This window comes from Chenopodium quinoa, unplaced genomic scaffold (genome assembly GCF_001683475.1).
Source record: "Chenopodium quinoa cultivar QQ74 unplaced genomic scaffold, ASM168347v1, whole genome shotgun sequence".
Taxonomy (NCBI): domain Eukaryota; kingdom Viridiplantae; phylum Streptophyta; class Magnoliopsida; order Caryophyllales; family Amaranthaceae; genus Chenopodium; species Chenopodium quinoa.
The window spans coordinates 3,419,776-3,434,610 of NW_018744367.1; the positions used below are offsets into that span (position 1 = coordinate 3,419,776).

General features: G+C 39.5%; 1 protein-coding gene across 1 annotated transcript; it reads left to right on the top strand.

Moving 5' to 3' along the window:
- Positions 1–9,474: 9,474 nt before the first annotated feature.
- On the top strand, positions 9,475–10,419 carry LOC110696682. The gene is made up of 2 exons (XM_021874036.1): positions 9,475–9,599; positions 9,747–10,419. Exons 1-2 carry the CDS (start codon positions 9,475–9,477, stop codon positions 10,417–10,419), a joined length of 798 nt encoding a protein of 265 aa, XP_021729728.1.
- The last annotated feature ends 4,416 nt before the right edge of the window (positions 10,420–14,835 follow it).

The window sequence follows — 14,835 nt, forward strand, 5'->3', positions numbered from 1 at the left end:
TTTTTTATGAAGAATTACCGAATTAGTGTCAAATTTTAAAGTGTTATTTATGTGCTTCCATATCAAAATTATAATCATGATTGTTGTCCCTTAGAGTGTGTTTGGATTGAAGGAAATAGGGGAAAGGAAGAGAAAGAAAATGGAGGAAAGGAGTTTCTTTCATTCGGGTAAAAAATTAGGGATGAATGGAGTTACAGGAGAGAGAAATGGAGAGATTAAATTCTAAGAAAATGATCCTTCCAACTAGGGGTGTTAACGAGCCAAGTCGAGACCGAACCTTTGTAGGCTCGGCTCGAGCTCGACAATGGTGAGCACAGGCTTGGCTCGAGCTTGAAGCTCGTCGAGCCTGAGATATGGAGCTCGGCTCGAGCTCAAAACATGTTCACGAGGGCTTGGCAAAAAATTTAACCAAAAAATTAACAAATTAAATGAAAACAATGTAATCAGGCTTTGGGACACCAAAACTTATTAGAAAATTGGTAAAAATAATTCCAAATTTCACGTATTCCCTTTAAATAATCCCAACTTAGGATTATTTTTAAATAATCCGAACTTTGAGGGTCAAAATGGTCCCAAGTGACCGGTAACCTGTTAAACTGGTAATTTTTTTTTTTTTACAATTAAGTGACACGTGTCATTATGTTAATGGTTGAAAATATATAAAAGATTAAAAAAAAAAAAAACCCAGCCCCAACCCACAACAACCACGCCACCACCCACGTCTGGCGTCCCTCCTCCCACCGCCTAGCCCAAGTCCCTAACACTCAGCCTGCTGCGCTCAGACCCCCTCCCCCACGCTGGCATAGCCCAAGTCGGGGCCCCTTCCCCAAAACCACCAATCTCACAGCCCAAAACCTCTCAAAATCTATAAATTACCTCCTCCACCGCATAAAAACCCCCAGCCGCCCCTCCCCCACCATTGGAACCCTAGCACTAGGGTTCTGATGATGGGGGAGGGGCAGTTGGGGGGTTTTATGCGGTGGGGGAGGTGATTTAGGGATTTTGGGTGGTCGTGGGTGGGATTTCAGGGGTTTTAGGTGGGCGGGTTTGGTGGTTTTGGGGGAAGGGGAGCTATTGGCGCGAGGGAGGGGGTTTTGGCCAGCGCGTGGGTAGGGAAGAGGGTTTTGGCCGCCGCGGTGGTGGTGGGGAAGGTGGTTTGTGGGTGGAGGTGAGCGTTTTTTTTTTTTTTTACTTTTTTTCTTAAAATTTCAACCAATCACATGATGACACATGTCACCTTAACCTATTATAACAGGTTAGTAACTGGTTAGAGACCAAAGAAAGCAAATACACTCCAAAGTTCGGATTATTTAATAATAATCCAAAGTTGGAATTATTTAAAACAAATACGTGAAAATTGAGATTATTTTTACCAATTTTTCCAAACTTATTTGAGAGTGGAATATATAATGTACAACTCATATATATTCAGATAATCCATGCCAATACACAAAGATTAAGTTACAAAAGTATCAAATGAATTTGATAAATGAAGCCAAAACCATACAAAAATATCATTTCTACAAAACAAAAGCATTTACTTACAATAAATCTAGCGTAACAAACCTACTATTATCAGTAATATTGATTTTCCAATGATCCCCGTTAATTTTTAACAACTTGGCTTTATTTCTCCCATTTCAAATCCCTCTTCCTTAATTTAGTAAGTGCACAAAATTTTTGTTACTTAACATCTATGGAATTGATTAAAACTTATTTTAGTTGTAATTTGAACTTGTGTAACCCTTATTAGAATTTATATTTTTTGAATTGAACTTATCTGAACTTATTTTTCCTGAACCGAACTTATCAGAATTTATCTTAACTTAACTAAACTTATTTGAACTTATTTTTCCTGAACTGAACTTATCAGAATTTATCTTAACTTAACAAAACTTATCTGACTTATTAGACTTGAAATAAGTGAAAATATGATGAACAGAATATACCCTAAGTTCAAATAAATTCAGTCAAGTTAAGATAAGTTAACTTAAGTTAAGTTAAAATAAGTGAAAATCAAGTGAATAGATTACACTCTTAATCTCCTTTCATGCAAAAGCGTGCCCAAACATAGACAACCACTTTCAAGTGTTTTAATTGATTGAAGGCTTGGCGCCTTGGCCCCACTATTCTTTGTTCTAAAATTTCGAAGCTAAAAAGTTCTAAAATCACTCATTAATCTTATATTATTATGTTAGTATCAATTATGGACTTTTGTACAATGTTTTAAGAAGTGTGGTATCAAAGTTCTTGTGTAATATAAAATGCATTTATTTGACCTAAATTAATCTATTTTTACTAGCTAAAGTCTCGTACAATGCACAGATTTAACTAATTATATAGCGAAATACAATATTAATTTAACAATTATATACTACAAAAAAAAAGAAGTATAGTATCCTAATATACTACTTATTTATGCTCATTTTTATAACAAAATTACTTAATTAATGTAAAATGTATACATATAAAAAAATTTGTTTAAGTGTGTACAGAAAAAATATAATCTCCAAAGTGAAAGGTTAATATCGTAGGCTATAAATATTTTTCATAAAGGATAGGAAAAAAAAATAAATAATAAAAATAAAGTTGAGGAAAAAATTTTAACCAGTGGATAACATGTGTTTTCATAGGTTTCATTTTTAGTATTATGTTATTGATCATTATTATTTAAGCCAAAAGGTGGGGGAAGGTGGGGGAGGAGTTATAAGTTGGTGTCCAAATTATGAACTACCAACAATACCCTTCTTCCTTTTTTTTTTATTAAAACAATTTAGAGAATTTAAATAAATCAATGATTTTTATACATTGACAAAATTAGAGAAATTTTACTAATGAATATTATTGATTGATTGACTTGGAAAATTAAGTAGGGCAATTAAAAAACATACAATTTTTACAAATCTTGAAATTAGGAAACGATTTTATATAGAGATAAATTTGTAAATATTCCACTAATTACTCAATTAACACTACTATTATATAAATCGACTCTTTAGACAACGTAAAAGATACAAGTTGCCCGTACTATATATCCCATAGTAATTTTATTGAAAAGAAAAAGTAATCAAAAATTAATAAGCATCAACCAAGGTATACGTGTAATTGGTTTGATATAATTTGATTTAGTTATATGTTCAGCGAAAGGCTTAATTGATTATCAATTCACATGTATATTTATTTTAAGGGATTAATCTTTAATTTTCTTTTATTATTTCAGAGTGAAAAATTATATACAGTTTGATTTTTTTTTTTTTTTTAAATTTTATTATTAAAATGTACTTCATAACATAGTTTGGTGCAAAGCCATGTATCAATGTTATTAAAAATTACTTCCAATAGATTTCATTTGTAGATGTTGTATGACTTTATTAATGCATAGAACATTTTTAAAACATGATTAAAAGATTTACAAAGATCTACAACTATACAAATGTGTGATTTTTATCATCAAACTAAGGTGGCTTACCCGCGCGTCATAGCTAGTCATGTTTGAGAGCTTTTTCAGCTGTTGGCAATTTTTAAGGGTATAATTGTCCACACAGTATTCTTATGAGTTCAAAAAAATAGACAATCTAATATATATATATATATATATATATATATATATATATATATATATATACGGGGAGGTTCCGCTAAAAACAAAGCTTATGGTGAAAACTAAAAACAAGCAATCTTAGCCATTCATTACTAGCACAAAAGATCAGACAGTTCTAAAGCCCTAAGATCATTCCAACCTTACATATAATCAATTCAACCATTTTAAAGGTTTTTTTTTTTTTTTTTTTTTTTTTTTTTGACAAACGCAACGTTTTAAAGGTCACTACATGCTAAAATAAAGTAACTTTATCTAAATTGACGATATTTACATAGAGTCACTATATATAAAAATAACGTAACTATATACAAAAATAGGGTAGCTATTTCAATTTTTACAATATTTACATTAAGGTCACTATATACAAAAATAGGGTAACTATTTCAATTTTGACCATATTTACATAGAGGTCACTATATACAAAAATAGGGTAACTATAACAATTTTTACAACATTTACATTAAGGTCACTATATACAAAAATAAAGTAACTATATCGTCTGAGTTTTTGACACCATTTACATAAAGGTCACTATATACAAAAATAAAGGTCACTATATATAAAAACAAGGTGACTGAAACAAAATTTACAACATTTCCATAATTCTAAGGTCATTATATCGAAAATAAGGTAACTATATATTAACTTCGGGTAATTATATCAATTTGACACCATTTACCTAGAGGTCGATAAATATAAAAATAAGTATTAAAAAAGTCTATGTAGGATTCGAACCTACATCCCGTGATTACACGGTGCTCGACCAATTGAGCTAATAGGCTTTCAACATACCAAAAACGTAGAGGCTTAAGACCAACACAGATTTTAGATTCATAAACATATTCACCGAAGTCAAGTACCTTTACAAATAAACTCCTCCCAGGTTCTCATGACACAGGCCCTAAGATTATAGGAGCTCCGGAGAAATATTGTCATCATGTATACTCAGATTACCTATGGCAGCCTTGAAACTCAACGAAGAAGGAAACACCTAAGCAGAACAACTTCAGATCAGCTAAACTAAATTTCAAAAGAACGAAAGCAACATACACAACATAATTAAATATCAAAGTAAGAGGTAAGATCAGGTGAAGCTCAACAACAGTAAGAAGATTATCTTGCGACAAAGTGGTGAGCTTAGTTTTATCCTCCATCAAAAGAACTATTTGTACACATGCCATATTCAAGACCAAGCTCAAAATTACTCTAAACTACCCCCTTCTTAAAAGACCTTTGGCAAACAGACAGTGCAACAGAAGTTGATGGATCAACACCGTTGTTGATGAGTGTCTATTGATTTACTGTCACTGCCAGTTTCATATCTTGCTTCTTCAACATTTGATACCACACATAAAATCCATAACAGCAGTAATTGTAGGCCTAGCGACAGAAAATGATATGGTGCTAAAGTAGTTCCAGGCTCACCTATCTAACTTCTACACAGTTGGTGCCTCTATATCAGTTAAATTGATGCTAAGAATAAAGATGTGAAACTTGCAGATAAACTCCATTTATGTGTTAGAAGCATTTCTAATGTTATCAAAGATAAAAGGAAGGTATTATTAGTATTAGCACCTCAGATCAAACTCAGATTCACGTCCAGGGGTGGTTTTCTCAATTACAAGTCTGTCTAATACTCCTCCCTTAGAAGATCCAGTAGCTGACACAGCCATAAGGAATCCCGGTGGTGGCACAATCCTTTACAAAAATAATGTTTATCCCCTGGGCATAAATCCAGAAAGATCATTCCAGTAATAACATAACACATTCTTTTAACAAACCACAGTCAACTGCTCCAATGAGTGAAGATAAACCAATCAAACATCCAAATAAAGGGGAAAAGGACATCCAAAGTTTGCATCACTAAAGCAACCAAGCGAAAAAAATCATAATTTTTATCTTCCAATTGGAATCAATGAACAAAAAGATTAGAGAGCATAAGTTCAGCAATAAGCATGTAACATGACTAACATCAGTATATTGCTTAATATTTTACCATATACTCCTAAAACACCATATGAAGCAGTATATCGCTTTCTGCATAAAACTCCTTAAACCAATTTCATTTGTGAAGGCATCAAAATGCATCCCATGGTGAAGCTCCTTGTATCCTGCAACGCAGTCTTTATGCAGTTGTCTGCAATCACAAATGAAAACGGAAAAGGTCATTGTTAGCAAAATATTGATAAGGAAAATTTAGAACATGAAATTGAACAAAAATCACAAATGAAAACGAACAAAAATCAAGCAAAATCAAACAGGAAATCGAACAAAATTGAACAAAATCGAACAGGAAATCGTAAAATTAAACAAAATCGAACAAAATAGATAAAAAAAAAAGTCGAAAAAATTGATGACCTAAGTCGCAAACTCGCAGTGGAAATCGAACAAAATTGATTAACAAAACACACAAAATCGCACAGAAATCGAACAAAATCGCAGAAAAAAAAAATTGATAAAATTGCCAAATGATATCGAAAATTAAACATCTGAAATCTAATCAAATTATGAAAAAAGAATATTCAAATTTGATGAGAAAAAGTCGAAAAATCGCACTAGAAATCAAACAAAATTGATGAACAAAACACGCAAATCGCACAAGAAATCGAACAAACTCGCAGGAAAAAAATTTGATAAAATTGCCAAATAAAATCGAAAATTAAAAATCTGAAAATCGCATAAATCAAATCTCAAAAATCGCAAAAATTAAAATCGGAAAAATCAAATTGAAAAATCGCAAAATCTAGTTGAACATCATGCGTTTTTCATGAAAATTTGAACAAAATCGGAAAAAAAAAACGTACCTGATTTGAGCAATTTAGGTTGTTTATGCGAAATTTGAACAAAAATTCTTCAATTTCCAGCAATTTGTGTTCAATTTTGGGATTTGAGGAGAGAGAAAGACAAGAGGTTTGCAAGTTTGAGGAGAGAGAAAATTTTGGACGGTGGGTTGGGGGTTTTTGGGAGGATATGTGTTTTAATCTCAGCCGTGAGATTTGATGGGTCATAATCTACGGTCTTGATTGTCCGTTTTCATGTTTTTAGCTATAGGCTTGTTTTCACATGATCCACACTCTATATATATATATATATATAAAGGAGACGTCTTTCAAGAGTTATTAAAGCACCATGTAACATATGTATGATTTTGACCAATAAAAAAGGAGAGTTACATTTTATTTTAGAATTTAAAAATTCAATTGTCATGTAAGCAAAATTAACAAATGAAATTTGAGATATTTGTAATACCTTGTATTTTAAACACGTTGACTAATAAATAATTATGGATTTTTCCGAAATATTTTAATATTATATTCTATTATTACACAAAATTATTTATTTAAGTCAATATATGATATTACAAAGATAATTTTATTATAATTACGCTTTATAAAGGATTTAATTATTCGAGTCAAGTCAAGTTGTTGGATTTTCAACCTTCAGTATTTTGCTTCCAAGTCAAACTACCGACTACCAAATTATTTCTTCTTCCGTAATCAAAGTCGACCCTTATTTAATACTACTCCTTGGGCCAGCTGCATTTATTAGGCCAGCACCATAAATGAATATGGTTGTTATAATGCCGGAGTTGGAGCTATAAATAGCCATGCGTGGAGGCCATTGTGGCTACTCCATCTTCTTTCCCAAGCTCTCTTCTCCTCCTTTCTCCTTCCTCGTCCATTTTCACCTTCTTTTAGCTTTCATTTTTGGCAGTGAGCTTCATCATGAGCATCACCCGCCGCCATCTGGCCACCGCCCTACCGGCAGTCATCGACCACCAAAGATGACGCCACCTACTCCTCATTCCTCTTAATTATTATTGCTTCCTATAACTACATTTCTTAAATTTGATTTCCACTAGTTAATACTAATTACTAGCTACTACTACTAATATAAGTACTACTACTATTCATGTTATTATTAATATTATTATCATTATTATTATTGATGTTTTGTTTTCATTCCAATCACATATTACTACTACTACCTTACGTACTACATACTCCTTTTTTTTTTCTTTTCTTTTTTTTTTAATTTTTTTTTATAAATATTATTATCATTATAATTATTGTTGTTGTTGTTTACGATTAATTACTACAACTATTTTATTGTTATACTACATACCACCATATACATGCTACTACTACTGCTACGCTACTCCTACTACTAATATTGTTATTACTATTATTATTATTATTATTATTATTATTATTATTATTATTGTTTGGGGTCCAAATAACTTATATTTGGGCCCAGTCCACAATGAAAATAATAAAAGCCTAAAAGGCAAGGTTCAACTCTCATTGCATATTAGTCAAGTCAAGCATAGCAGGGCCCAATCAAATGGCAGCCCATTTGATCCCTCAAGCCCATCCAATTGGAGCAAGGTATAAAAGCTTTCACTCTTGTACAATTACATTCATTCACATTAAATGCCTCAAGCAACAAACTCTCTTGCATAGCTTTTCTCTCATTATCTTGCATCCGTACTGAGTTCGGCATCGGAGGGGCCTTCCTCGGCACAACCCCCGAGGCCAGTTTACTCAATTCGGTCACCACTCGAATTGGGCTTCATCTCCACTCATCCGAAGGGCCTGCTGAAGGTCCATTGTTTTCTAACCGAAACAATTTGGCGCCGTCTGTGGGGATACTTACAAAAATTCAGCCAAAAAAGCTCATACAAATCTTAGCCAAGGCAAAAATGACTAAGAGTGCAAAGAGCTCTAAAAAAGCTAGGAAGATGGGCCTTATAACGGTAAGGACTGGTAGAACACCTTCACCGTCGCCTGAACCGACCGCTTCCAACTCCCCGAGGGGAGGGAATATGCGTGAAGGATCTCCTTCCCAACGGGATTACCAAAATAAGAATTCGCCGAGGGATAGCGAGGTTCATAAGCGTGATCCTTCACCTAGCATGCGTTCAACTCCTCCTACCGGTCCGTCAACCGAGGAGGTCATGAAGGCCATGGCTGTGTGCATGGACTTTATGAATGCTTTGGGAGGACTCTTCCCATCAACGAAAAAATCACCCTCTCCCCCTCCTAGATCGCATGACCGAAAGAGGAAAAGTGGAACCAAGGGAGAGAAGCAGGCTCCATCCTCGAAAGGGGAAGGCAGCCGAAGGGCTGGGCATCCAGGTGGTTCCGGGCAGAATCAGAGGAGGGGCTCCGGCCACCTCGAAAACTCCAAAGCTCGGAACTCCGAGGATCATCATGACAGCCACAATGTCTCCCGCCGAAGCGTTCATGAGCGCTTAGGTGGCAAAGAAGGAGGGGTGCATAGTCGCCTCACCTACCCAGAAGGGTCTCAGCCCTCTATGTCACGCGAGGGGACACCCCCTGCATCCACCTCTCTAAGAGGGAGAAGCAGGGTTCCTTCGGCGCGCCAGAAGGGAAAGGCCGTAATGGTTCCAACCAGTTCCCCATTCCAAAGGTTGATACTGGAGGAACATGTGCCGACGGTTAAAATTCCGGCACACATTACATATGACGGTACTTCGGATCCGAAGGACCACATAGTCTCCTACGAGGGGCATATGCACCTTAACCCCAGGTCCGAAGCCACCTGGTGCAAATACTTCCCTACGACCCTCAAAGGTGTTGCCCAATCTTGGATCACCAAAGGGCTGAAGGAAGGCTCGGTAACGGGCTGGATCGATCTGGCCAATAAGTTCAAGAGCAAGTTTTCCACGGCTAACCGCCGAGAGAAAACTACTGCAGAGCTCATGGGGCCTGCAGCAAGCGGAGGACGAAAGTCTCCGAGACTATTTGACTCGTTTCAGCAACGAGTCGTCCAGAATCACAAGTCTGGATCAGAGCCTGGCCGTATTCGCACTATGGAATGGCTTGCAAGCTGGCAAATTTCTTGATTTCATGGTCATGCATCCCCTGCAGACCTTGGAAGAAGCCCTCGACGCTTCGGATAAATTCATCCGAGCCGAGGAATGGAACAAGGCAAAGCTACAATCTCAGTCAGGGCTTGTGAAGCCAAAAGGACCGTAAGCCGAAGTTCCAGGGTCAAGGAAAGGGAAGGCAAAAGCCTTAGAACCTCCCTTGACCGCAGAGCCGAAGAAGGATAAGGCTCCCTATCTGGAAAAATTTGAATCTTACACTCCTCTCACCTTACCATGTACTAAGATCTTTAGTGCGACGAGGGAAGAGGGAAGATTCAGAAAGCCGAAGCCACCTCCTTCTTGGCATCAAAAGAAAGGGAAGGACCATTGGTGTGAGTTCCATGAATCTCGTGGACACCGCACCGAGGACTGCCTTCAGCTGAAGGACCAGATCGAAGAGCTGGTCCAAAAAGGATATTTAAAGAAATATGTCGCGGAACGCCGCGAAGAAAAGAAAGCTGAGAAAGATTCTCAGCAAGAGCTGGACTATCACCGGAAAAGGGACAGACCTCCCGAAGGAGGGAATCCTGACATCTTGACCATTTTCGGTGGCATGTCTCGGAACGCACTTAAGCGCCATCTGAGGGGTCTCACCCATCAGATTCATCATGCCGAGTTCCAGAAACCGCAGTCTCCGGTGCCGAACATGATGTTCACATCCGAAGACTGCAGGGGGGTGGTGTATCCCCATGATGACCCTTTGGTTATCATGACAAGCATCGCAAACCACAACGTCTATCGGACACTGGTAGACGGTGGCAGAGGGGCGAATATACTTTTCCGAAAGGCATTCGACCAGCTGAAGTTGGAGAGCAAGCATTTGACCCCAGTTCCTTATCCGGTCACTGGATTCAACGACTCTTCTTCATATCCAGATGGGAAAATTCTTCTTCCCGTTAGCCTCGGCCAAGACCGGGCAAGATGAAGCATCATGGCCGAATTCCTGGTCATTGATGCCTTATTAGTGTATAACGTCATTATGGGGAGACCCCTCATCCATGATGTTCAAGGAGTCGTCTCGACATACCATCAAGCCATGATCTATGTTTCAGACGAGGGACGCTCCGAAAAAATATTGGGCAGCCAAAGAGAGGCCCGAGAATGTAATTCCCTCAAGCCATCCAAGAGTCACCGCAGCGACAAGGATGGTGAGGAAGAAAAAGAAAAAGAAAAAGAGCGAGGTACTAAAAGGCCGAAGGGCCTAAGTGCTTCGGCTCAGGGGTCCCCAAAAAAGAAAGCATCTTTGGGGACTGAAAAGGCAAGCTCTTCGGATGAACCGAAAGATTCGGACGAAAGCCAGCCGAAGAAAGGAAGGTCTGCTGAAATTGACAGTAGACCTGAACCAAAAGAGTCTGGCTCCAAAGCAATGGAGTCAGATGAGCAAACTGAGTCAATACAGTTGACCGAGGGGGATACCGAAAAATGTGTCAGCATCGGACAAGGGCTCGATCCGGGCCTCCGGGTTGAATTAATCAAACTCCTTCGGGACAACAGAGATGTGTTCGCGTTCTCAGCAGCTGACATGCCGGGAATCGATCCGAACGTCATCTCACATAAGCTTAATGTCGACCCCACATGTTGGCCAGTTAAGCAAAAGAAGCGGAACTACTCCGCTCAGAAGAACCAAGACATCGCAGCCGAAGTCAAAAAACTTCTAGACGCAGGGTTCATCGAGCCCTGCCAATACCCTGAATGGCTGGCGAATGTAGTAATGGTTCAAAAAGCTAATGGCACCTGGAGAATGTGCATTGACTTCACGGATCTGAACAAGGCCTGTCCGAAGGACTTCTATCCCTTGCCGAGAATCGACCAGCTGGTTAACTCGACAAGTGGTCATGCTCTGCTCAGCTTCATGGACGCATTTTCTGGGTACCATCAGATTTTCATGCACCCCGATGACAGAGCAAAAACGACATTTGTTACAAGCGCCGGGGTGTATAATTATAGAATGATGCCCTTCGGCCTGAAGAACGTCGGGGCTACATATCACAGGCTGGTGGACCAAGTGTTTGCCGAGCGAAAAGGCCGCAACATGGAAGTCTATGTTGACGATTCCATCGTCAAAAGCAAAGAGGCGAAAGACCATGTTGCAGACCTAGCCGAAACGTTCGCCACTCTGAGAAAGCACCAAATGAAGCTGAATCTGAAGAAATGTGTCTTCGGCGTGAGGTCTGGGAAATTCCTAGGCTTCATGGTCAGCAAGAGGGGGATTGACGCCAATCCCGCCAAAGTTCAAGCGGCTCTGGATCTTCCTGAGCCAAAGACAAAAAGGGACATTCAACGTCTTACTGGGAGGATGACTGCCTTATCCAGGTTCATCTCAAAGGCCTCGGACAAGGGTTTTCCCTTCTTCAAAGCGTTGAAATTTCCAAAATCAGAGGAGCTCATATGGGAAGATGAGCAAAAAATAGGCTTCCAGCAGCTTCGGGAACACTTGGCAAACCTTCCGACACTGGCGAGGCCAGCTGAGGGAGAAGTCTTATACCTATATGTGGCAGTTAGCCTTGCTACAGTGAGTGCGGTGCTGCTGAAGGAAGAAGAAAAGATTCAGCAACCGATCTACTTGGTCATTCATACCTTGACTGATGCTGAAACGCGCTATCCTCTGCTCGAAAAAGTTGCATATGCAGTGGTAGTGGCAGCTCGGAAGTTAAGGCCTTACTTTGACTCACATCAAATAGTGGTCTTAACAGATCAACCATTGGAAAAAGTCCTCGGCAAGGTTGAAAAATTAGGCAGGCTAACAAAGTGGGCCTTCGAGCTCACTGAGTTCAGCATAAGCTACCAGCCGAGGGCAGCAATCAAGGCCCAAGCCCTAGCAGACTTCCTAGCTGAGTGTTCCTACCAGGAAACACTCGACGAAGGGAAGGGGACTTGGACCGTGTTTACGGATGGCTCAGCCACCGTAAATGGTTCGGGAGCTAGGGTGGTGATCACCTCTCCCGAAGGCAGAAACTTCGAGTATGCACTCAAGTTCTCATTTAAGGCTTCTAACAACGAAGCAGAATACAAAGCAGCAGTTGCTGGCTTTGAACTGTGCATAGCTCTCGAAGCCGAGCATGTCTGTTTGAAGACAGACTCTCAGCTGGTCGCTAATCAGATTCGGGGCGAGTATGAGGCAAAGGAGTCGTCCATGATCTCTTATCTCGCCAAGATAAAATCAGTTATAGCGAAGCTGAGAACTTTTGAAATTGAGCTGATCCCAATGGGTCAGAATGCTCAAGCCGATGCACTATCCAAACTTGGGAGTTCAACTCTTACCGAGCTAAATCGGTCCGTATATGTGGAAGTGCGTCGAAGCAGAGGCATTGACCAAGAAATTGAGGTCCAATGCGCTGAAGCTGAACCTAGCTGGATGGACCCCATCTTAGCTTATAAGCTTCAAGGAACGCTCCCCGAGGATAGGAACCTAGCCGCAAAAATGAATAGGGTTGGCTCAAGGTTCATTATCTACAAGGGAGAGCTACTGAAAAAATCCTTCTCAGCCCCACTGCTGAAATGTGTGGGTCCAACAGATGCGGATTATATCCTTCGGGAGATCCTTTTCGGCATCTGTGGAAACCACATAGGGGGGAGGACCTTAGCCCATAAAGCACTACGGGCAGGATATTATTGGCCAACCATGATCTAAGATGCCAAGGACTTAGTGCGGAAATGCAAAAAATGCCAAAAATTCGCATCTGTTATTCATCGGCCTTCAAGGGACCTTCAGCTGATCCTGAATCCACTCCCTTTCGCTCAATAGGGGTTGGATATTCTAGGACCATTTCCCGAGGCAACTTATCAGAAAAATGGTTGATAGTCGAAATCGACTACTTAGACAAATGGATAGAAGCCGAGGCAGCTTCAAACATAACTGAGCAAACTGTCAGAAAATTTATTTGGCAGAATATCATCACGCGCTTCGGCATTCCAAAAGTGTTTGTCTTCGAATATGGAAGGCAATTTGACAATCTGCCGCTGAGGCGGTACACGGATCAGTTCGGCGTAAAGCTGGCATATTCGGCAGTCTGCCATCCTCAAAGTAATGGCCAGGCCGAAGCTGCAAATAAACAGATACTCAACACTCTCAAAAAGAGAGTTGAAGATCAAAAGTCCAAGTGGATAGAAGAGCTTCCCGGAACTCTATAGTCACTTCGGACAACTGAAGAAGAGGCCACGGGGCATTCACCTTTTGAATTGGTGTATGGATCCGAAGCCGTTTTGATGGTGGAAATTGGCTCGGAAAGTCTTAGAGTCAATCAGTTCTCAGCCGAAGAAAATGAGCATCTCATGAAAGAGTCCCTCGATTTCTTAGACGAGATCCGAGATTCGGCAAGGGACAGAATCGCAATGTACAAACAGAGAATCAGCAAGTTCTACAACCGAAGAGTCCACTCAAGACTCCTCAAGGGTGGGGACCTTGTCCTTCGGAATGCTGCCGCTGTTCAGAAAAACCGCATCCATGGAAAACTCTCAGCTAACTGGGAAGGGCCTTATGAAATATATGATGAGCTCCAACCAGGAACTTATCATCTTCGGCAGTTAGATGGAACTGAGTTGAAAAACCACTGGAACGCAGATGTACTTAGAAAATTCCATGTGTAAAAATCTGTGTACGTACATTCACAATTTCATTTTGCTTTCATTTATTTCTGTCTTTGCCGATTTTCGAAAAAATTCAAGGTTTACACCCGGTGCTGTCTGAAGTATTGCATTGTGATGCACTGTACTTCGGCAAGCCGAAGAACCTGCCGATATGAGAGTAGCAAATAGAACCTCGAGGTATTGCATAATGATGCATTGTACCTCAAACGGATTTGCTGCTCTCGGCGAAGAGGTCACAGGCTCATCTAAGACATAGCCAAAAATAGGAATTGATAAAAAGCCCAAAGCATTGCATAGTGATGCCCTGTGCTTCGGTGAGTCAATTTCGGGTGGCGATTGCACCTCTGAAGTATTGCATAATGATGCCTTGTACTTTAGATGATCGCTGCCCTGGCATTGTGTCCAAGGTAGTCATTCCCTCGGATGAATTAAAACCAGGAAAAATATAAGGAATAAAGCATAAGTGCGCGAACTATAACAAATATTCAGCCACACCAGAAAGATCAAGGGCAATAACACTCAGAACTCTGAAGACATCATCTTCAAAGTTCTGGGGGGGGCAGAAGGTACTCACATACTGAGCTCCTAGCTGAAGCTCTTAGTACTTGGAAAAATTTCATAAAAAGCCAAGTAAAATGGACAAGGCATAGAGAAATAAGGGATTATCAGCTGAAGACTCCCGGGCCGAAGCACTGTACTTAGCTCAATTTTGAAGAAATTCGAGAAAATGCAATTAAGTTCAAAGCTGTTAAAA

Excerpts from the sequence above, each read along its gene's own strand:
- LOC110696682 (XM_021874036.1), top strand. The coding sequence starts at position 9,475 with ATGGTCATGCATCCCCTGCAGACCTTGGAAGAAGCCCTCGACGCTTCG. Across the intron at positions 9,600-9,746 it reads CTTGTGAAGCCAAAAGGACC|TGCGACGAGGGAAGAGGGAA; the intron begins GTAAGCCGAAGT and ends TAAGATCTTTAG.